Source organism: Ovis aries, chromosome 25, assembly GCF_016772045.2.
Source record: "Ovis aries strain OAR_USU_Benz2616 breed Rambouillet chromosome 25, ARS-UI_Ramb_v3.0, whole genome shotgun sequence".
NCBI classification, from domain to species: Eukaryota; Metazoa; Chordata; class Mammalia; order Artiodactyla; family Bovidae; genus Ovis; species Ovis aries.
Window position 1 is genome coordinate 42,562,501 of NC_056078.1, and position 23,903 is coordinate 42,586,403.

Genomic DNA, 23,903 nt, shown 5'->3' on the forward strand with positions numbered 1-23,903 from the left:
GTGTGGTTGGCCAGCAGTGCCCAGTGGCAGAGCTACCATGTCCCCCCAGGGACAGGCTCTGTCCTGCTGGCACCTCCCTACTCTACATCTTCTCACCTTCTAACCCAACCAAGCCCACAGCCAGCACGCGAGAAGAGGGCATTGCTGCTCGTCTTGCTGGAAGGGACAGAGCTGGTTGGGATCTCAGCAATCGCCTGGTTCTTAATGTCAGGTGGACAGTCCCATTTCATAACATAAGACTGAGCCCCGGGCATCTCTCAAAGATAGCCCATGCCACAGTTCTTTGGGTTGATAAGACCTCCAGAGGCGGCCCAGGAGAGGGACAGGTAAGTGAAGGGGTGAAAAACTCGCCTTCTCTCCAGACTTCTGGGCCAAGATGGAAGCCCCAGGGGCCTCACCACAGAGCAGACTCTGGTACCCACGAGTACCGTCAGGGCCTGACACCGAAGAAGCCAGGACAGAACAGCCCCATGGGGGAACTCCAGAGGCACTCTCCATTCACTGGGGGAGCTGTGGTTCTCCCTTCCTTTCCTGAGTCTGAGAGGAGGCCCAGGGCAGCAGGCTTCTTCCTCGCTCTTGGGAGAGTTTTCCGTGGGGGCTGAGGCTGGGAGAAGCACGGGGGGAGGGCGCGGCTGGCTTGGCCACTCGGGCCCCTCATACGCTCTTCTCACGCTCACTCTGCTCCTTGCCGGGAGGGGTCTTGTCCTGGCTGCCGTCGGGGGGCGCTGGCTTGGCCACGGGGCTGGGGCTGTTGCTGGTGGACGGTAGGAGGTTGGCCGACTGCAGGACAGCCTCCGAGTGCTCACGAGCCTTCATGCGCAGGGCGGCCACGCTGGCCGTGCGGTTTGTCTGGCAGCCGTAGGTGGGGAGGAAGGAAAGCCCCATGGGGTCGGGGACACAGCATGAGCACAGGGGGCCCCCTGGAAGAAGGAAAAAAACAGGTTGCCATCACTGTCCACATTCCAGTCTCTCAGACTTAGGGCTGGGGGCAAGGGGTTGATTGATGCTGTTTATTTCCAAATACTTCAGGGAGAGCTGACAAGAGCTCAGGACCCCAGAGATGCACAACTCAAGAGATCCAGCTGATAGGACAAGGGATTAGCACCAGAGCATCAGGGAGAACCGGCCAGTCTCGGTTCCCTTACCAACAGGCTGGTAAGGTTAAGGTAAGGTTCCCTTACCTTAGACCAGTATCTTGACTTCTCTGAGCCTGGGCTTGTCCCTCTATGCAATGAAACGATCCCCACCTCACAGGATCATTATGGGGATCCAATGAAGTAATGCCACACCCTCCAGACTAAGTGCCAAAGCATCCCCAAGAACTCCCAAGGGCCCTGCAAGGATATTCTAAATTTTCAAGGGCAGGCGGAAGCCGGCACATCTATCAGATGCCGCACAAGGTCGCTCATGGCTTCCACAGGAGGCCTCGCTGCACTCCTTTCAAGGAGGTCATATTTCCGTGAAGCCAGATTTTGCAAACACCACACAAATAATCCACACGGAACAGCAAATGAGGAGCAACGGCATTCAATGTGATTCCAAGCTCAGAGAAGTCAGGCAGAGCTCACTGACGTACTTCCCATTAGAAAGTAATGGCAGCTCTTTAAGAATAAAAGAAAACCATTATTTTTCATTCAATTTACATGTGTTATTTTCAAATTACTACTAAGCTTTGGGGACAGAAACGCTGAGTTGCTTGGACCTAACCATCTAATGAACAGAACTGTAGGTATTTTTTACAGCCCAAGAGAGACAAGAAACATTAAACTGAGGTTCAAGGGACACGCAGGGCACCGTGAACTAAAGGTTGAGAAGGTCTGAAGGCCTTGGTTTGGAAAGGACTCAGTACAGGCTCAGTGTGTGAAATGGGGCTTCGCAACAATTGTCTGGCCCTGAGGCTGCCGGCCAGCACTGCACGAAGCTCTCCAGGGCCAGGGCCGGGAGGAGACCTTTCTTTTCAGGGGTCACCCTCGACTGTGCACTTATCCAGCGGCTGTCTCCTGAGCACCTGGCACTGTGCTTGGCCCTGATGACCACTCAGTGGGAATAAGGCAGCAAGAGCGCCGGCATCGTGGAGCACAGTTCCAGGGCAGGGGCACAGTGCAGTCCAGGCATGCTTCATGTGAAGGCAGGCAGTGGCGAGAGCTATTTAAAACGTGAACGGAGTGTGATGCTTGGTAATAGCTGAGTGCATTGTCAAAGAAACAGGGACAGGAACACCCAGGAGAGAGCACGGCAGCAGGGGAGAAGACCAGAGCAGCAGCGCTGAAGTGGGGATAGAAGCCACGTGCAGCGGGCACTCAGAGTGACCGGAAGCCGGGGCTGCCGGGGAGGAGGCGGCCAAGGAGTCGAGCAGCCACCAGGGCCAGGCAGGACGCAGCGGGAGGAAGCTTCAGCAGACTTGAGTCAAGGGTCTGGAGCGTAACTTCCTTGAGGAGAGGATGGGGAGGCTACTGTGATGATGCGGTCCCAGCGGACGGCAGCCTTAGCTCAAGGTGGCCAGAGGGGAGGTGGTGAGAGATGGCCAGATTCTGGATTTATGCGCGCCCATGCACGTTGCTCCCAGACTGTAGGTGGAGGGTGACGGAAAAAGAATTCACAGATGACACCTGGGTTTGAATGAATGAATGGAGGTGCCGTTTCCAAGATGGGGACCAACAGAGAGAAAGGGGTGTATGCGTGTGTGTGTGTGTGTGTGTGTGTGTGTGTGTGTGTGTGTAGGACATGGAGAGTCTAGCCATGGAATCCTGAGGTCCTAATGTCCATCCAAGCCCTGCGAACAGAGCTGAATCAGGCTGGCACTCCCACAAGGGCAGGCGTGGGGGCAGGAGACGCACAGACCTGCATCCAGGCTGGGTGGGTGGACTCAGCTGCTGGCATGACATGATTTGAGAGATTTCCTGAGCCTCCAGACAGGTCAAATGGCGCCCCCACCCCACCCACCATGTGCATTTCTTGCAGGAGACAAGCATCGAGTATCTCCACAGCCTCTGCCCCAGCCACTCTGGGACAGCTCCAGAGACTGTCCCACCAGGGAGCAGGAGGTGGTGCACTGAGGCCCTGCCAAGGACATGGGAGTCAGTGCCTGTCCCTGAGCCCTGAGCCCGGAAGGGGCAGCAAAGCCAGCCCCCTGGGTTCCGCCCACGCCTTGGCTCTTCTAAAAGTGCTCACCAGCTTTGGAAGAAGTAACATTGCAAATAGGGAGTAGTTTTGGACCAAAATGCTTATCTGCTGAATGAATCGAAATTCCTCCCTGTGGTCTTCAAGACCCTGAGTGCTGGGGCCCTCACTGCCCTCACCTCGTCCTTGTCATGCGCTACCCACGCTTCCTTTCAGATGTTCAAGCCACCGTCACTGGGCAGCTCTCCACAGGAGCTGCGCTTACTGGAGCAAGCCCTTGTATGGACCAGCACCACAGCTCTAAGCACGTTGTCACCCAGCACACCTCAGCTTTGGAACACTCCTAGGCAGTAGGCTCTATCCCCTTTTGCAGATGAGGAAACAGGTGAAAAGGCAGAGGCTGCTGCTGCTGCGGCAAAGTCACTTCAGTCCGGACTCTGTGGGACCCCATAGACGGCAGCCCACCAGGCTCCCCCATCCCTGGGATTCTCCAGGCAAGAACACTGGAGTGGGTTGCCATTTCTTTCTCCAATGCAGGAAAGTGAAAAGTGAAAGTGAAGTTGCTCAGTTGTGTCCAACTCCCAGCGACCCCATGGACTGCAGCCTACCAGGCTCCTCCATCCATGGGATTTTCCAGGCAAAAGTACTGGAGTGGGGTGCCATCGCCTTCTCCACTAGGCAGAGGACTGGTGCCTTAATGACTGTGTCCCTCTGTCTGGAGAGAGGACACACTCTTCCCCTGTCTTGGACCCTTCATCGGGCTCCACCTGGGAGTGAAGAGATCCTTCCTCTGACTCGGGGTTCTTGTCTCTTTTTAGGGCTCCATTTGACCACCATGGCCTCAGGGAGCCCCTTGGGACCTCCCATCCAAAGCAGGTTCCCGGGTTATATTCTCCATCAGAGCCTCATGCTCATGTCTTCATGGCACCGGCCACAAACTGTAGGTGGGTCACTAATGGTTTGTGACTGGTTTGTGGTCTGTCTGCCCCCACACACCCGCAAGGGGGCCTAAATCACTACTCTGTCCCCAACCCTTAGCACAGCACCTGGAACAGGCCAGGCCCTTGAGAAACAGCTGTGGCAGGCAGAAGGGAGACAGGGAGGGCCACCCAGGCCTGGCACCCACTTGTGGGATCAGCCTTCAGGAAGCAGCCTCAGCAGCATCAACCATGCCCGCAGCTGGGCCATGCCCAACCTCCCTTCCCAGGGACAGGCTTCCCTGTACTGGAGTCAGGTTTCTTTCTCTCCCCAGAAGCACATTTGGGCATCTTCCTCTTCCTCTCCAAGCCCACTCAGAAGCAAAAGGACACTCACCCTTCCAGTACCCACTGCGCTCGCTTGTGTTCATTCTGGCCGCCCTGAGGGGAGGGCGTTACTCAGCCCCACATACCAAGAAGCAAACAAGGCTCCAGGAATTGCCCAGGTCCACACAGTTTATTCGGAGAAGGCAATGGCACGCATTCCAGTACTCTTGCCTGGAAAATCCCATGGATGGAGGAGCCTGGTAGGCTGCAGTCCATGGGGTCGCTGAGAGTCGGACACAACTGAGCGACTTCACTTTCACTTCTCACTTTCCTGCATTGGAGAAGGAAGTGGCAACCCACTCCAGTGTTCTTGCCTGGAGAATCCCAGGGATGGGGGAGCCTGGTGGGCTGCCGTCTATGGGGTCGCACAGAGTTGGACACGACTGAAGCGACTTAGCAGCAGCAGCAGCAATAGTTTATTACAGAAGGCAGCCTTCTCCTGCAGACCGGCCCCTTCTCCTCAAGTGTAATAGGAGGCTAAAATGCAGCCGTCACTTCCTGCCTCGATTTTGATGGAGGGGCCGATGCAGCGGGCATCAGATGGCAAGAAGAGCGTGAGAGGAATCACAAGCGCCCAGTTTATACACAGAACTCCGAGAGCCCGTTCCACAACCCGCACTCCTAGCTGGCTTTCGCCTGGTCGCATTTCCAGTGACAGAAGGAAGCGAACAGGAAGTTACAGCTTCAGATTCCACATCCTGCTGGTTCTGCTTCTCCCAGCGAGCTCTCAGGCAGCCACATACTGACAGCAGTCTTGGCCTCCCTGAGCCCGGGGTTCGTGAACTTGGGCGGGAACAGTGCCTGTGCCCTGAGCCCAGGGGCCACCCCAAGGGCCAGGACTCACGCAGCAGGGGAGGGCTTCCCCCTCCAAATCCCTCCCGAGGGGAGCCACGTGGGAAGAGAACAGAAGGCAGAGCACAGTGAACCCTCTCAGCAATGGAAATACTGATTTTCCTTGCTGTGCCTGCTTAGAACTTTTCTCATTTTTCTACAACATCTGTGCATTTCTTTTAAACACATAAGTTTGATTTTAAATGAATGTTCAAAAGAAGGAAGACTGATATTAGACCCCCACGCTCAGCACATTTGGGGAGGGGCCACGAGGGCCTGGGGGTCTGAGGGGAGCTTGACTGGGGCTGTAGGCTTCAGGGGACCCTGAAGGGGCCACAGTCCCCAGACCCAGGCCTGGGCAGCCAACCCCATGTCAGACAAGCCCCCGAGGGGCAGGCTCAGCATACGTGTTCTCTTGCTGGGTCTCATCCCCAGCAAGGGCTTACTCTAATATAACACCAGGGAGGGTGTTAATTAGGCTATGATTCAGTGATGAGCACATTACCCGCGAGATGAACAAGTCCCACTTGGACAAGACACAGCCTCCTGGACCCACAGTCTACGCCTGCCGGTACACGCCTGCCACAGGCAGGTCCCCACGAAAGTCACTGATAACTACGTTCCTGGCCCACAAAACCCAGATTCAGAGGTGGAAGATATAAGTTAATTCATGGACTGGAGGGAGGGAGAGAGTCTGTGCGGCTTGCCTACTTTACCCCCCACACTAGACGTGGAGAAACTGAGGACCAGATGAACCCAGGGACTCTGGGAGACTCTGCTTATAAACTGTAAGGGCTATGCAACAGCCTTTAAAAAAGAAAAAAGGAAATTCCAACCGAGGTGACAACACGGATGAACCTCAAGGACATTAGACTAAGTGAAGCAGGACAGTCAGAGAAACACAGATTCTGTTTGATTCCATTTGTACGAGGCACCTGGTACAGTCGCATTCGTAGAGACAGGAAGAGAGCGGTGGGTGCCAGAGGCTGAGGGGATGGAGTGAGCGGGGAGGTGTAATAGGTACGCGGTTCAATTTGGAAAGATGACAGAGTTCTGGAGGTGGATGGTGATGATGGCTGTACAATAATAAGGACATATTTAATACTTCTGAACTACACACTTAGCCATGGTTAAGACAGAAATTCTATCATACGTGTATTTCACCATGATTAAAAATAAATTCAAAACAAAACTGTAAGAGCCGAGGGAAAGCAAGGTCAAGGTCCTCGAGAAGATGACGACCGCTCAAGACTGGGACCCCTTATTGCTCCTCCAGTGGGTGAGGACCCCCAAAGTGTCTCAGGCCACCCACACACACATGTCCATGAGCAGCACCCTCAGCCCACCCAACCCCCCACGTCTCTGGCTGAGGAAGCATCATGAGGTACGCACACCTCCCTTGAGTCTTTCTCTGTCCCTTGACTACACAGTACCGGTCAGGTGGGGATTCCCAAAGCAGGACATCAGACCCTGAGAGATGTACCCAGGCCAACAAAAGTCTTTGGCATGAAGCCTGCCACAGATGCCTCCCTCTTTCCTCATCAACACCCCAGGTCTGAAGAGCAGCTGATTGTCTATCAAAGAGGGCGATGCTCTTTGTGAAGTGAAAGTCGCTCAGTCTTGTCTGACTCTTTGCGACCCCATGGACTATATAGTCCGTGAAATTCTCCAGGCCAGAATACCAGAGTGGATAGCCCTTCCCTTCTCCAGGGGCTCTTCCCAATCCAGGGATAAAACTCCATCACTGCAGGCTGAATCTTTACCAGCTGAGCCACAGGGATGCTCTTTGGTGGAGACATAAATGCTGAAAGCCACGTGGAGGAATGCTGAAAAAAATGAGCCACTGGGAGTCACCTCCTCTCTGCTCTGCCCTGCCCTCCCTGCATGAGAACACAGAAGACATGCCGATCCAGAAGGCAGATACAGACAAGACCAGGAGAGGCCATCTGAACCAACGGACAAGCCCAAAGGCAAGCACAGAAACAAATCTAATTCAATGCCGTTTATCAGGGGAAGGGGTAAAGGCTATGAACTGTCCAGAGGGGGATGTATCTCAGCGGCAGAGCGTGCGGTCAGTACGGCTTCCCAGCAAGTTCACTGTGACACCGTATGGTTGTGGGTTGCCTTAACAGAAGCAGAACCTGCAGGAAAAAGGAGGGCAAAGTCACGGTCAGACCGTCAGGCCAGAGGGAGGGAGTTGCAGGGAGGAGTGAGAAGTGAGAGAACGGGGCCTCTTAGGCACAGTGGATATTGGGTATCTGCCTCTCCCTGGTTTCGGGCAGAGCAGAAGCAGTAGATGGAGGGAGAGAAAGAGGGGCTTCTTTTCTTTGCCGTCAGTGTGTATGGTGGTCTCTCTCTGAGGGGGACGGGTTTCTGGTCAGGGGGCACTGAAGCCCCCTTGACAGGATGTGGTAGAGAATCTTCACGCACACTATGGGCTAACAGACACATTCTTAAATTCCTTTCAACACACAATGAGTGGTTTTAGAATGGGATGTGAATTACAAAGCTATGTCTTCCTTCCAACTTAAACACGCTTACATAATTTCAACTGATTTCAATTGAACTTAAATTGTCCAAAGACCAGCATCTCCCTCAATTCCCGTAACCATTTCTTAACACAGGGGGAAAAATGATTTCTACAAGTAGGATCCTTTTAGACCTAACTCCTGATTTCTCTGTGATTTCACAGAACCAACAGCAATATGAGATTTCTCCAAGTGCTCTCCTGCCCGAACGACTCCATCAACCTGGAGCACTGCGGGCAACAGAAATAGCAAAGTATGGATGCCCCCTTTGTGATGCTCAAGGCAGCAGATGACCCCATGGTCACCAAGGGAAAGCCCAGACTCCAAAACACATGCATTTCTCCCGCAAAAAAACAGGCTCAGGGCCCTCACCACATACTTGAAGGCTTCCAAATGCACGGCTAACATAACCCTTCTGTCTTACAAGGCTGCCACAAGCTAGACAGCAATGAGACTGTTAATAGCAGAAACATTGATGGGTAATACTGAGATAAAAAAACAAAAAATCTATAAAACAGCCAAAACATTCAACACGCATGGTACCCTGGAGCCATTTAGTACAAGGCAAGCAAAGTGGCAAGCTTTAGCATGGCCTGAAGCTGCTGGTCCCTGGCCACAGGAACCACCACAAGGGACGATGTTTGAAAGGGCTTTGAAAACCACACCAAGTCTGTGTCTGCTAGCGATGGGGTGACGTGGAGTCAGCCATGAAAGAGGCTGTCCTCCTCTTTACTATGCCAGGGTGGGAGCAGATACTTTAGCAAATGTCTACGCCAAAACCGAGTCATAATTACCAACATCCTATAAAATGAGAATGGTAACAGGACGCCTCTGGGGTCTGACAGCCAGATGCAGACTGCAGCGGAGGAGGAAATGGGCTTTGAAGTTTGACTCCTGGTTCCACCGTTAACTGGTCATGGGACTTCACACCGTCTTTCCAAGCTCCAGCTCCCTCATTTATAAGAAGAGGTAACATATCTACCTCTATAAAGCAACTAGTACCGAGTCCTCCAACAATTATTATTTCCATGACCACATACAAAATAAAGGGCAAGAGTAAGTTACAATGCACAGCTTGCTCTAGGTACCAGTTCAATTCAGCGACCAGCAAGGAACTAGACTTGCTCTGCGCATGCCCGGGAGGACACACAGGACCAACAGTGAGATCCTCCTCGAGACGCGTGGCTGTGCTGTGAGATTCCTTCCCCGTGCCTGACACACAGTCCCGACACTGCTTCACAGCTGGGCGGCTTCCTTGAGGAGCCTGTCCCCTCAGAGCAAAAAGTAGAATGATTTTTTCTGCCAACGGAATCTTGAGGAGTGAGCCAACAGATTCTAAAAGTCTCACCTTTTAACGTCTGGGCTTCCACACTTGGAGCTCTAGCTTTCTTTCGTTTTTTTATCTGTCAAAAAGCTAAAATCATGAGTGGTCTAAAAATTAAATTAGTTACAAAGGAAGTCATTCCCATGTGGCAGATAGCAGCAAAAAATTATGAAGAAACTAACCACCCAATTCTAGAGAATTGACTGAATAAGATATAATCACTTTATTGAACGCACTAAAGCTATGACACAATTATACTGTAAGAGGATATTTGGTGCAAAATTACAGTAATAGTAAAACATTAAATTTTAGAAGTAGGTTAAAAAAACAGTAAGTCAAAAGTATCCCATTTTGTGTGTGTGTATATCTATTTACATATCTGTATATACACAATACATACATATATCCATAGTACATATATGTATATGCACATATGCAGCCATATACCATATCCATATAAGGTCACAGGTATGTATAGTAAATAATACTATTTAGAAATAGAAAATATTTATAAATTTAAACATTTGATTTTTAAATTCTAAATAAGTTTTAAAATACATAAATTTATTGGAGATACATATTTATAAATGGGAAGAAAACAAATGTACCAAAAGCAAATATTCATCGTGGCTGATTCTGGATGCTAAGATTATGAATAAGCTTTATATTTTCCTTTGTGTTTTGTTGTATTTTCTGCTTTTTCTAAACTGACTGAGCATTACTCTCACAGTACGTATCTTTCTCGTGACTTGTGACTTCCCATCTCCTTTCATTCAGATGATGGGAGAGATGCTCTCCTTTAGAAAAGGGTTCCACTGAGGTTTCTAAGGAGTAAGAACTGTGTCCTCAGCACCCAGCCGAGACTCCATGACCGCTAATGGCCTCGGTCTGCACTGGAGCTATTGACTGGCAAACGTGGAGCTGAGGACTGGCCGTGCAGGACCCACCAGAAACATTTCATCGATTTCCTGTTTGGTGGGGATCGAAGCCAGCAATCCCTTGCATGGGACGCAACCCAACCTGCCAGCCAGCAAAGCCCCTCCAAGGCCTGAACTTCCTCCCCCTCACCTACCACAGGTGCCATCACCCAGGCCCGGGCAAGAGCCTCCTGCTCCCCAAATGCAGACTGAAAATTATTTTGTTTGGGGAACTTACTACCTCCTGGACACTAAATTAAAACGCACAATTAGATTTCCATTAAGTTACAGCAAATTCTGCTGAATTGATTTAATCGGCCTACATTCCTATATGACATCATGCTTTAAAGGCTTGGCCTGAACATAAATACTTAATGTAATAAATACAGTCTGAAGTATTTGATCTCCTCGGCAGTTCAATTGATCTACTACAGAGGCTGACAGGAAAGATTAAGCTAGCTCTGTCTCGTCTCCGCCAATAGCACACTCTCATCACAATTTCGGTTACAAGTAGAGCTGTTGCACACCGATTTTTTGCTAAATGTTCACGTTAAGGGTAAGAATATTGAGCAAGTAAGTGCGTAAGTGGATTTATGAAACTTTTCATAGACATATAGTTCATTTCTCTTTTGCTTCATAGCAAAGTAGAATAAACATGTTCTGTGATTCCTAATACCAGCTCCTTACAGTCTGTAAGGAGTGTCGGGGTAACAGTGCTGGCAGACGCCTATAATATTTAAGCAGAGATTTTTCAGTGCCGTGGCTAAGTACGCTCACCGATGATCACATACACGATAGGGTCCAGTTCACTCCCACGTGACATCTATCACAGAACTGCCAAAGCGCTTTCTCCCATCTCTGTGTTACGGCTCTTATTGCCTCCTTAACCGGAGTTGTGTTTATTTCACCTCCCAAACTTGCAGGGTAAGAGCCTTCACCTATCCTCACCCCACGGCCCTGATTCTAGAGCTGAAATGTCCATTCTGGATACAAAGCAAACACTCGATTATATTTGGGGGAGGGAGGAAGGAAGGGGAAGTCGGTCTTTCCTGATCTAGGAAGCATATTTTGATTCCTCAAAGTTGCCATCTCCCAGGTCCTAATCTGCCTCAATATCCCATGAAAAGAAAAACCATGGTCACCGCAAAGCTACCCAACCTGATTAATGCCAAAATCCCCGGGTTCATTTGGCAGGTTACCCTGGGGTGGTTTAGTTGCTAAGTCGTGTCTGAGTCTTGCGACCCCATGGACTATAGCCTGCCAGGCTCCTCTGTCCATGGGGTTCTCCAGGTAAGAATACTGGAGTGGGTAACCATTTTCTTCTACCAGGGGATCTTCCTGACCCAGGAATCGAACCCAGGTCTCCTGCACTGCAGGCAGACGCTTTACTGACTGAGCTACAAGGGAAGCCCCGACCCTGGGGGAGTAGACGCTAAATCCCTCCCCGTCAGCCCCACGTGTGCGTGCACTGTCCCGACATCCGTTTATTCACTCAGCAAATGCTCCCTGATGGGAGTCAGTTCAGCCAACCATTCCTTGCACTGGGACCCAGTCTGGGGCCAGGACCGATGTCCCGTTTCTGCTTGGATGCCTTTGAGGGGGCAAGCAAATGTCGACAGCACCCAGAGCTGAGAATCCTGCTCAGCAGGGAACAGGGAGAAACGCTCTACGTGACCTGATGCCAGTGAGCGCCACCTCCCTCCTTCCAGCAGCTCCCAGAGTGGGCAGCCTGCACCCCTACTGCCTCTGGGCATAAGCCAGGACCTCTGCTCAGCTCTGCACTCCAGGGCCCCATTGATTAGCAGGAAGGGCAAACCCATCAGCACCCATAGGAAATGGCTTCTGGAAAGTGAGTTGCAGTTTTTAAAGCCAGAGAATGACAGCAGGGGCCTGTAAAAGGAACAGAATCAATATGGGGTGTGGGGAACTGCACAATGGGACACTTGGGTCCCTGGCTTGTCTCACCTCTGGCAGACACACTATGTGACCTTGGGCAGTCCTATCCACCTCTGAGCCTCAGTTTCCCCCACTGTATCCTGGAGAAGTGGGGGTAACATACTCATCAAGGAGATTCCTTCCAAATGTTAAGTGCTGGCGTTCTCCACCTTTGTCTTCCTGACATCAGCTAGGCACAGAGGAGCTAGGGCTGACCCAACCACATCCCCCACGAGGACAGATCACGTTCTAGCCCTCGGGTGCCCGGTGTCCCCAACACCTGCACCTTCGGAAATAAGCCAGGGGTCCTGCAAGGCTGTGCTGCTTTCCTGAAGCTGCGCACACTGCGGACGTTAGGTCGGGAGCCTCTCCCATTGCGAAGTCAACTCTGCAGGAAGTGGGATCCTCTGCCCTAGTCAGACTTCACTACCTTCTACTCTGCACCAGCCTCTGTGTTAAGGGCAGAGGTGAATGCCTTGGAAGGATCTAGAGGTGAGTCAGATAAGGACAGGGCCCTTAAAGCACCTATAGTCAGGAGTGCGAAGTTAGGTGAATTCAAAAACAAACCTCTCAGGACTTCCCTGGTGGCCCATTGGCTGAGGCTTCGCATTCCCAGTGAGGGAGCCCAGGTTTGATCCCTGGTCAGAGAACTAGATCCCGCATGCCTCAGATAAATTCCCACTTGCTGCAACTAAAACCTGGCGAGGCCAAATAAATACATAAGTATCTGTTTAAACCCCAGCTCACGTCACAGGCCAGAGTATCCTCAATTCTGTGCAGTCAGTCTCCGCAGAGGGCCTTCAGTGAGCCACGCTCCCAGTGTTCACACCTGCGTGCAGTTCCCTCCACGTGCATCTGAGCTGGCTCTGTGAGCAGCTTCCATCAATAGAATTCAGCAGAAGTAACACTGCGCCTGTTCTGAATGTAAGTCTTAATAAGACCTGGCATCTTCTGCTTTTATAATCTCAGGATCCAATCCCCATCCAACTCCAGGCAAAGAGAGAGCAACAGGGCACTCTCAGCATCCCTGCCAGGGCACCAGGCACAGAGGCCTTGCCATCCTGTATGTATCAGCCCCAGCCACCATTCGATGCAACCTCACAAGACACTCTGGGCAAAAGGAGCAACAGAACCATCCGGCTGAGCCCAGCCCACGCTTGGAATTGGGAGAGACAATAAAGCAGCTGGGCAGCCCTGCTGCCGCTTTTATTATACTCAGTTGGGGGGTAAAGTAAAACAGCGCTGAAACTCGGAATAGAGATTATCAGGAAAAAGAATTTACAAGCCAATTTCTTCAGGATCATAGACAAAAAAGCCCTAGACAGAATATCAGCCAGTCTACCTACATACAAAAAGAATAATATGTCATCTCTAATGTGGGTTAATTCCAGGAAAGCACAATTGGTTTAACATTAAACAATCAACCAATGCAATTCACTGTATTAACATTTGAGAAAGAAAAATCCTGCGGTTGTCTCAACAGCAGCAGGAAAAAGTATTCCACGAAATTCAACATCCCTTCATATTCATGCTTTTTGAAAATAATAATTAAAATAAAACTCTTAGAAAACTAGGGCAAGAGAAAAACACCTTAACTTGATAAAGAGCATGTTTAAAATAAACAGGCAGACAGCAAACATGGAGAACCCTTCGTGAGGTTGTGAGCGCATTCCCCTGAGATCAAGAAGAAGGGCATAAAGCCAGGATCAGTCCCAAAGACCAGCTAATGTATGACATGATTCCACTCAGTGAACTACAGGCAGTGGCAATAACAGAATGCCCACAATCTGTAGAGGCAGAAATATTGGTGGTAACATGGGGCATGGAGGGTTGGGGAAATGGTGACTGGCTGCTAATAGGTCTGGGATGATGAAAATTTTCTAAAGTCGATTGTGTGATGGTTTCACAACTCTTGTCCATACAAAAAAATCACTGAGTTGTTCATTTCAATGGATGCATTCCCTGGTATGTGAGTTGTATTTAGATAAAGCTGTTACTGAAAAAAATAACAAGACAAGGATGCCTATGCTCACCACTTCTATCCCATACTGTGCTGGAGGTTCTGGCCAGCACAGCCAGACGAGAGAAAGGGAAATAAGTGCAGTCTGCCCTTTTGGGTCCCCAGGTTTTACATCCTCAGATTCAAGCAACCAATGGAAATCAATCCACCAATTGGTTGAATACAGAGATGCGAAACCCTCATATAGAAAGGACCAACTATATTCATTACATTACAACATTTTCCATTAGGGACTTGAGGATGGGCAGGTTTGGGTATGGCGGGTGGGGAAGGTCACCCTGGAACCCATCCCCGTGGATACCCAGGAATAACAATATAAGGATTAGAAAGGGAGAGACATATTATCATTGTTATCTACAGATGATCTGATCATGAACAGAGGATACCATAAAAAATTGACAACTAAACCTAATTACACAGATAAATCTCCCACATATGCCGAGTCAAAGGAACCAGGCAGGAAAAACGCATCCCACGTGATTCTATGTATATGTATACACATGAACGGTTCAAAAAAGTTCAGACTAGACAGTAGCGTTTCAGAATGCCTACTCAGGTGGCTGGCAAAACCGCATGACCATCGCAGTCAGCACGATGGTTCTTTTAGGGGGAAGGAAAGTGACGTGAGAAGCACGGGGCGTGGGGACTCGGGGGCTTCTCGGGCACAAGCAGAGTTTCAGAAGAAGGGTGGCACACGAGTGCTTAAAATTACTCAGGACGTTCTAAATGCATACTTTCTGAATTTTCCTGCTTATCATAGTTCATAACAAAATAATTTTAATTGCTTACTAAGATTGCGATTTTTCTTTAAAAATCACAACACAGAGGAAAAAGTGATTAAAAGAATTAGGAGGAAAATGTTTCCAGGGGCTTGAAAGAGGAAGAGGCTGCCTCCAGCTCTGAGTGTAACCCTGATGGGGAAACGCTTATTGGCCGGTAAAGCCCTCCCACTCTCAGACTCTGGACGCTTCGCCTTGGCTCGGAAGCCCGAGGGTCAAGTTGGGAGGGCACATTCTGGGGCGGCCATGGGGCTTGGTTCCCAGGAGGGACACGGCCTGACCCTTTCCCAGCACTGCGTGCCCCGCCCCTCGCCTCTCGCCTCTCGCCTCGTCCTCACACGTGTGATGCAGGCTCAGGATGGCTACTCTGCAGCATGGACCGAGCCCCCACTGCATGTCAGAACACCCTCATCTGGAGGGACCTGGAGGGATGGAGCCAGGCTACAGAGCTGGGACCAGGTCTGGCTGCCCCTGGGCTCCTCCCGACCTGGGCCGCCCGTGGGACCAAGGCTTCGCCTGGACGGGTGGAGAGGGGAGCATAAGAGGAGGTCAGACCTCCTTCCTCGGCTCTGCTGCACTTCTCTCAGCTTAGGCCTGACTCCAGGGGTCCACAGAAGACACGGAGCGTCCCCACAGGCCTGCCTTGCCTCACAGGCGGCCCATCTTCCCTCCGGTCCCCATCTTGTTGAGGACGGTCAGCTGTGATGCCCCGCCTAGCCGGGGAGAGCGGCTCCACGGCTAAGTTATGAAAGCTCTCCCCTGGCAGCGGTAAGGAGTTTCCACCTCACACCCAGATCTCCGGATCACAGGTTAGATACAGCCAGGCTAAGTACACCAGGGAGAGGGCCTCCGCTGACTGTGGCCCATCCTGCGGCCAGCACTTCCCCGGAACAAACCCAAGCACTTCCCTCGGCCATTAATAACCTCCTCTGCATTAATGAATTGTGAACACGAGGCTGGCCATTAAGACAGTGCAGGAGAACTCTTTGTGTTGCGAAGGCTTTTCCTCTGGACACTCATGATTGTTATGCAGACCCTGGCTTCATGGGGTAGGGTCCTGCTGCCTTTTTCTATTCCGGTTTCCATGGGACATCCAATACAGAAATACCCTGACTGCCTGCCTGGCCAGGATGGGCCCTCTCTGACCACCCCAGAGTACAAAGCACATCACTGGCTGCGTGAAACTGCAGGGAGGGAATGAGTGCCCTGACCAGCAGATCTTACCAGGGATGGGAAGGAGCCACCATCACTGCCAAAAGTCAGAACACTGGGGGTTACAGGACATAGGTGACTGTCAGCAGTGACAAGGACTTCCCAGGTGGTGCTAGTGGTAAGAACCTGCCTGCCAATGCAGGAGACACGAGAGATAAGCAGGTTTGAACCCTGGGTCAAGAAGATCCCCTGGAGGAGGGCATGACAACCCACTCCAGTATTCTTGCCTGGAGAGTCCCATGGACAGAGGAGCTTGGCAGGCTACAGTCCACAGGGTCGCAAAGAGTCGGACAGGACTGAAGCGACTTAGCACGTCTGCATGAAAGTGATAAAGTTCACAGAAATAGGAGAAGCTTGGAAGAAAAGACGTCTTATTGGGTCTTAGAAATATGAGTGGGACCCAGCGGCTTGGAAATGAGAATGGAGGAATCTAGTTATAATGATAGTGTTAACTCACGCCTCCCACTGGTCTAGAAGCCTCAGATGTTCCAACTCACGCTCCCCCCTTTTATTCTTATAAATTCAGTCCTATAATGTCAAGATCCCCAAATTTACAGATGAGGAAGCAGAGAGAGAGATTCCCAGTACTTTACTCAAGATGTACATGGCTAGGGGCTTCCTTGGTGGGCCAGTAGTTAAGAGTCTGCCTTCCAATGCAGGGGAAACATGTTCGATCCCTGGTTGGGAAACTTAAGATCTCCGATGTCACAGGACGATGAACCCCACAGGCCACAACTAGAGAGCCTGCATGCCAAAACTAAGGGCCAACCCAGACAAATAAATCGATTAATTAAAATAAATAAATAACTTCAATAAAAATTAAAAGGTTAGCATGGCTAAAGAATGGAAGCATGAGGATTCTCACCAGGCAGCCACCCAGAGCCCTTGCTTAAAGCTGCTGGGCTCGACGGCTGCTTGGTAATTAAAGGAGGAAACTCACAAGTGTGTGGTTTTCAACCACCTGGCTCTCACCACTGGACAGTCTCCTGGCCCCTCTGCTGGACTCAGCCCAGTCCCCATCCAGGGGCCTGCCCAGCAGAGACTGCAGGCTAGCCTGCCACACCTACACATGTAGGCTGTCTGTTTAACCGGCCCACCCAGAAGGTTCATAATCTCCTGTCCTTCAAGGGAGCCAACCCCACCTCTCATGCTTCCTGGGCTTCCGATCCCTTGAGCAGCCTTGCTGACCATCTAGATACATCCCCCCGTGAAAACCCCTCCACACACCCCAGCGCTGAACCTGCTGAATGGGTGTTCCCAGTGCTCCAGCCCCAGAGCGGCCCCCCAGCCTCCTGGGGCCTGGCAGCAGAGCAGAGCCACCCAGCCCAGGATGTGGCAAGGGCAGGACTCCAGGCAGCCTCTGCCCTCAGCCCCTGGCCTGAGGCAGGTCCACCAAGCCAGCCCAGGGTGTGCTCTGCCAGTTCTGAGCTGTGTTTATTTTCCAAAGCCAGGGGTCCTTTCCAGCTTCATCTTGGTTTTCCCAGCTCTCCAGCTGCTTCTGAACCCCAGGACCCTACCCTCAACACGTTTCTCCATGCAATGAAAATGAGGGCCTCTAATTTCCTAAGAAAACTGTAATCCAGAGTTTTCTGCTACTGACTTCTCAGTCTGGGTACTAAAGCTCTGCAAAGCAGCTGGGAGACCTGTTCCCCTTCATCTTTTCTGGACCACATTCCCCCTTAATAAAACAATTAAAAGCAGAATATAGATACACTGGCAGGTGCTAAGCCACAGTGGAAGAGCTGCCAGCACTCAGCCAGTCCGCCCATTCATGCTGGAGGCAGGGCTCGGCGACACCCCACAGCTCTGTGCTCTGGCAACCCCACCTAGCACAGGCCCTCTGAGACTAGCTCTCTGCATCTGCTCTTGCTTGCCTCTTTCTCCTCCAGTGCCACCCGCTCCAGGAGGAAACAGTCAATACTCCAAGAATGCTCTTGTTCTCAGAGCACATTCAAAGCCAGTGTTTCCAGGAAAGTGAGTCCATTACTTAAAGGACCTAAGGACTTGAAGGACCAACACCTAAAGCAACTCAGCACCCTGTACCTTGCCAACCTCCAAGCTCCCCCACAAACACTCCTGGAGGCTCTCTCCATGTTCCCCAGGCAAAGACTTCACATCTGTCACAACAGCACCTAGAACCAGAGGACCAAGACTCCCTACTCAGAGTCCGTCAACTTTACAGAGAATGCTCTGCAGGCAGTCAGCTCTAGAACCACTGGCCTGGGCGGGGAGGGGACGTGTGGAGCTCCATGTGCCTCCAGGGAACTGATCCTGCCCAGGCACCGGGAGCCCGCATCCCCCTCACACTTAGGATAGGCATTGGTGCCTCCTGGGCTTGGATCCTCAGGCCCTGGTCTGGAGTCTTGGGAGTGACACCATGAGCGCCATCCAGAGCAGGGTCAGCGCAGTGCTGTCTTTAGTCCAGGGCTATATGACCCTACCAGGACCACAAAGTCTGGGGAAGGAGACACGAGCACTGGTCTGAGTCCGGAAGCTGAAATTCCCTTTGATTCCTTTCCTGTGGGTCATTTGCAAGTTGCCTCAGGCCTGGAGGAGTGGGTTAGGATCTCTGGGCTGGAAGGGCTGTGGTGCTCAGCTGGCAGTGGTCCTGTTCTCTGGGTGAGCCCAGACTCCCCCACCAGGGCTCAGGCCCAGCTGAGTCCTAGCTGCTCTCACTTGCCAGGGAGAAGAGGTAGGTGGGGTGGGGGTGGGGGTCCAAGCAGGTGCTCACCCAAAGGGATGAATGAATGCATCGTGTCTGGAGGAGAGAGCACATCAGGACCCATGGAGATCAGCCCTGATCTGAAAGGGGAGGCCGTGCTCATATAAATGACATGTGAGCAAGCGGTTTTCCTTCCTGGAACCTCAATTTCTTGCTTATGAAAAGAGGGCCGGGCATGGGAGCCCAGATATGCACCTTCTAGCACCCACATGCATCAAGTTCCCAACATGAGGGCGCTGCCACGCTGGCCAGGAGCCCCTGAGAAGCAGAGTTCAGGGCGCCAGCTTCGCCAGCACTGGGCTGCCCAGCCACCTGTGTGGGTGAACTCAGGAGAGGGAGGCTGGGCGGCAGCCCAGAGGTCCTGGCACTGAGCCAGGCCTAGAAAATAGGGATTGCCTCTCTCCTGGGTCCAGACTGGGCCATGCACTTAACTTCTGTAGCTCGAGGAATCCTGATAGAAGGAGACCTTGGCTGTGAGAGTCTACAGCCTCAAACCACTGAACAAACGTTCCACAAAACAACCAAGGGTTGAAGCCCAGGGCATCCAGAACCTGACTTTCAGGTACACACTTGCTACCCCAGGTCCTGAGGCAGAAGTGAGTCTACCAAGCATATCTCCAGGGGCGGCCAGGCCCACCTGGACTGGAGCACGGCTGTATTGATCAGCTGACTGGGTGGAGACTTCTAGCTCAAAACACCCCAGTGCCGGCAGTAACACCTCACAGGGTCAGGCACTGTTAGAATGCAGAAGTGCCCCAGCTAACGCCAGCTGTTACCTCAGAGCCATCCCAGCCCCACTGACCTCTGTGCAGCTCTAGGGCCTCCCTGATACATCACTGACTCCACTACCCTATGTGAGAATTAAATGGGACCAAACGGGAGATGGTTTTAAACAGTTCATGGGGTTCTCACAGCTAGAATACTGGCGTGGTTTGCTATTCCCTCCTCCAGGAAGAAGAAAGAAGAAAAGAGGCAGAGTGCAGCAGAATCGATGCTTTCAAACCGTGGTGCTCGAGAAGGCTCTTGCGAGTCCCTTGGACAGCAAGATCAAACCAGTCAATCCTAAAGGAAATCAATCCTGAATGCTGTTTGGAAGGACTGATGCTGAAGCTGATGCTCCAGTACTCTGGCCACCTGATGCGAAGAGCTGACTGATTGGAAAGACCCTGATGGTGGGAAAGACGGAGAGCAGGAGGAGAGGGTGACAGAGAATGAGGTGGTTGGACGGCATCACCGATTCATTTGATATGAACTTGGGCAAACTCTGGGAGGCAGTGAGAGACGGAGAAGCCCGGCATGCTGCAGCCCACGGGGTTGCAAAGAGCTGAACATGGCTCAGCAGCTTAACAACAACAGCCACCACCAGGCAGAGCACAGAAAAGGTTCCCAGTAATCACTCACGTCCCTGCCTTTCCAACACAATGTAGCTTGCAGAGATAAACAAGCCAGCCGCTCAGAGAGACCGGATAGTAAGGGCCATGGTGGGTAAGGGGCAAGGATGAGCAGCAAGAGGGGAGCTTTGCCGGGAAGGGCAGAACGGAGGAGGAGCTCTGACTACAGGGAGAAGAGCACAGAAGGCAGAGATGGGAGGCATGGAGTAAAAGTGCCCCCACAGGAAGGCAGGCCACAGGCTGGTCTGGCCAGGGATGTGCCTGTTTGGCCCAAAGGATTGGAAGCACATTTAAATATGCGACTATTCTAAACAAAAGTCTGGACTTCCAGCTTCTCCTGAAATTGCAGTAGTTCTGGCAACGTTGGTTCCATATATCCCTTTGCCTACCAGGGGCTGTCTTGAATGGCAGTTGACACTTGAGTGGGCAAATGCTCCCCAGCCCACCCCCCAGCCCCACCCAGTTCTGCTGAATCTCAAGGCGCCCCTTAGCATGATCCTTGCATAACTGCTGACGCTAGCGAAGCGTGCCTTTTCCCCACCCCTTGCTCAAAAGTGGGAGAAAGACACACAGACAGACAGCTGCGTGTGTCAAATGATCAAGAGCTCATTTGCATCTGGGGGAGCGAAGGCAAAGGGTCACATGCTCACTTCGCTCACTGCCCGCCTCGCTCTGGAAACATGGAGTGTGCCACCTGCCCCAGCACACCTCATGTCCCTGACTGCAGCCAGGAAGGCCTTCCAGTGAGGATGTCCAGGTTCCCCAGGCAAGTGTCACCACGAAGCACAAGGATGCGCCCTGGCTTTGTGTGCTCACTGTGATTCCCATCACCTCGGCAGAGTCCTGCACACCCCGAGCATTCCCCTCCATCAGAGGAGAGTCTGTTTCCAGCAAGGCAAGTTCAGGGCAGGCCCCAAGGGTGTACTGGGGTTGGGGGGGTACCCACAGGTAGAGGAAGAAGAGGAGGATGACAGATCCACCTGCCCCTCCCCCCAGCCCTGCCTCCTCCTGACCTGTCCTGTGTCCCCCTCTCGCCACTGCCTTCGGCCTCTCAGGGACAGGCAGGCACTCTCTCCTGCTCCCTGCCAGCAACCCGGGCCTCTCTCCCCTCCTTCAGCCACCACAGGCCTCCACCAGGGCCTCAGCTTGCCACAGATCCCCCAGAGGCTATCCCAGCAACGAAATGTGGGATTCACCTTCAACCCATGAGGCTGGAGTGGGGCAGGCAGAGAATGTTTACAAAATAGACAGTCGCTCCCAGGAGCTGAGCTGGCCCTCACCGAAGCAGAGATGATTCGACAGACACACGATTGCTCCTCTGTCTGGACAAGCTCCCTGCAGGATACCTATATCCCACTGGTAATCTCTTTCTGGAACCTCCTTGTAAGTGAGACCCCCACCTTCATTCTCAGAGCCCCGTCAGTCTATTAGTCTGTGACGCTGTCCCAAGGCCACTCTGTAGAGGGCCTCTACATGGCCCCTGGAGCTGAGGAAGCACGAGGAGGCCACGGAGTCCAGAGATGGATGGAGCTGAGCCTCATCCTCCTGCAGCAGGATTTGCCCAGCTGCCTGGACCACTGAGAAGTGGCTCCAGGCCTCAGGCCCCCACCTCCTACAGTGCAAACCCCACTGTGAGAGCGCGGTGTCCAGGGCCTGCCAGCTCTGGCCCTACACCTTGTCTCTTGGCACCGTCCCATGAGCACCCACCATACGGGCCATTCTCCAGACAAGCCTGGGTCTCCTCCATGCTGCTCTGCATGCCTGTTCCCTGTGCCTAGAGCACCCTTCTCCCCTTCTCACCCTTTAGGAGATTCCCCAGGGAGGCTCCATCATGCCGCCTTCAGACTCCAGAAACTACATTTGCAGTGCAGATTGCCACGGTGTGTGTGTGTGTGTGTGTGTGTGTGTGTGTGTGTGTGTGTGTGTGTGTGTGTGAAGAGCCTGCTGGAGGGAGATCCCCTTGAGGCCAGGAGACCCCAGACCCTAAAAGAGAGCACACAGGAGACACCACAGGGGGGCCTCTCCCACCACTAAAAGGCTACAGCCCACACCTGCACCTCCACCTCCCAGACCCACTGTGGCAGGCAGACCCTGGCACTAACACTTGCTGCCCCTCACCCAGTCTGGGGCCCAGCCCTGCGCCCACCAGTACAGCTGCCTGGCTTCCTCACAGAGGGGCTCTGGGGCCAAGAACTAAAAGACACTGGATGGACCCATTCATCCAGTGGGTTGCCCGAGAAACCCCCAACGGACAGTCCCATCAGAGGCCCTCTCTGTCGGCCTGACAAAAATGCCCCCGACGGTTTCCACCCTGCAAACCATAGCAGCTTTTGAAAAGAGAGCAAATCTAAGAAAACCACAAGCTCTAACAGTTCAGACCTCTGACCTGGAGTAGGAAATAGCAATCCATTCCAGTATTCTTGCCTGGAAAATCCCAAGGACAGAGGAGTCTGGCGGGCTTACAGTCCATGGGGTCGCGAGGAATCAGATACGACTGAGCAAGCATGCCGATGACATCAGGAGGCCCCGGGGGAGGCTGGTGGGCGAGCTGCGCGCATGGGGAGGGTCCTCACAAGGTGGAACAATTGTCCATAGCAGGCCTCACCCATGAGCTGCAGGCTAGCACCTAACACTGATCAGCTGAAGCGGGTAAAGGAGAGGGTGGGATGAATTGAGACGGTAGCATTGGCATAAACACACTGCCATGTGTAAAACAGACACATGGCGGGAAGCTGCTGTGCAACACGGGCAGCCCAGCCTGGAGCTCGGTGATGGCCTGGAGGGGTGGCGTGTGAGGAGGGCACGAGGCTCAAGAGGGAGGAGAAATATGGATATACACAATCATGACTGATTTGCGTTGCTGTATGGCAAAACCCAACTCAACGGTGTAAAGCAATTTTCCTCCAATTAAAAAAAAGTTTTTTTCAATTAAAAAAAAATAAAATCAGTACCAATGCAGCCGCCCCTTCTGAAACAGCCGCATCTCGGCCAGTCCTCTGGCCAGTGCACTGAAACTTAGTGACATCCACCTGTATCCTCAAGACATCTAGAAAGCAAGACAGCACGCGTGCAAGCGGATGCTGTTTGCAGCCCTGGCAAGAGCCTGAGAGGAGAAACGGAGCTGTGCCTGCCCCAGGTGCAAGGATGGGCCAGACCAAGAACAAGCTCCGCGATCCCCGGGGAGGGGGTGCAGGCCAGCGGAGCCCAGGCTCACCTTTCAGGGAGGCGACATGTGACAGGGCCTGGGCGTAGGTGGCTGTATTCAGGAGGGTCCCCGGCAAGCACGAGGGGAAGAACGGCCCTGTGGGACCCACAGTGCGCCCCAGGCTGGCAGGGAAAGAAAATCACAGGGTGAGTTCTCAACCCGGCGTTCCCCCTGGCCCCCGCCCCCCAGGCCCGGGTCCAGCCGGCCTCACCTCTGCTGGGCCTCCAGGGCCTCCTTCTTGCTCCGGGCCTGGTCCCCCGGGGGCGGGGAGTTGAGGTTTCTCACGGGCGGGGGCGTCACCTCTGCCATGGGCTCTTTGGCTCCCGGCTCCTGGTCAGAGGCCCCTCTCTCCGTTTTCCTCCATTTGGCCCTTCGGTTCTGGAACCAAACCTGAGTCCATGAAGGAAACACACACACCCGGAGAAGGCAGAAAAATCAGACAGAAGGGAGCAGCCAGAACCTAAACCCAAATGCCTGGTCCCCATGCCTGGGCCCATAGGCGCCTAACAGCAGGCGTGTGGGAGCACAGCCTCCCCTCTCCAGAGACCTAGCAAAGCGAGGCTCCCTGAATTGCAGCTTCAGACCCACAGGTGGGCCAGAAAGTCAGTGTAGGAA

General features: G+C 52.5%; 1 protein-coding gene across 1 annotated transcript in view; it reads right to left on the reverse strand.

Moving 5' to 3' along the window:
* The window catches only part of DRGX (dorsal root ganglia homeobox), a 30,198-nt gene that overhangs the window by 1,344 nt on the left and 4,951 nt on the right, over window positions 1-23,903 (reverse strand). Inside the window, exons 4-6 of the mRNA XM_060406587.1 lie at window positions 23,500-23,678; window positions 23,298-23,410; window positions 1-920 (exon numbers count right to left, since the gene is read on the reverse strand). The exon at window positions 1-920 is cut by the window's left edge and continues 1,344 nt beyond it. Of these exons, the coding sequence (XP_060262570.1) occupies window positions 655-920; window positions 23,298-23,410; window positions 23,500-23,678 (558 nt within the window). The 3' untranslated portion in view covers window positions 1-654. The remainder of the gene's footprint in view (window positions 921-23,297; window positions 23,411-23,499; window positions 23,679-23,903) is intronic.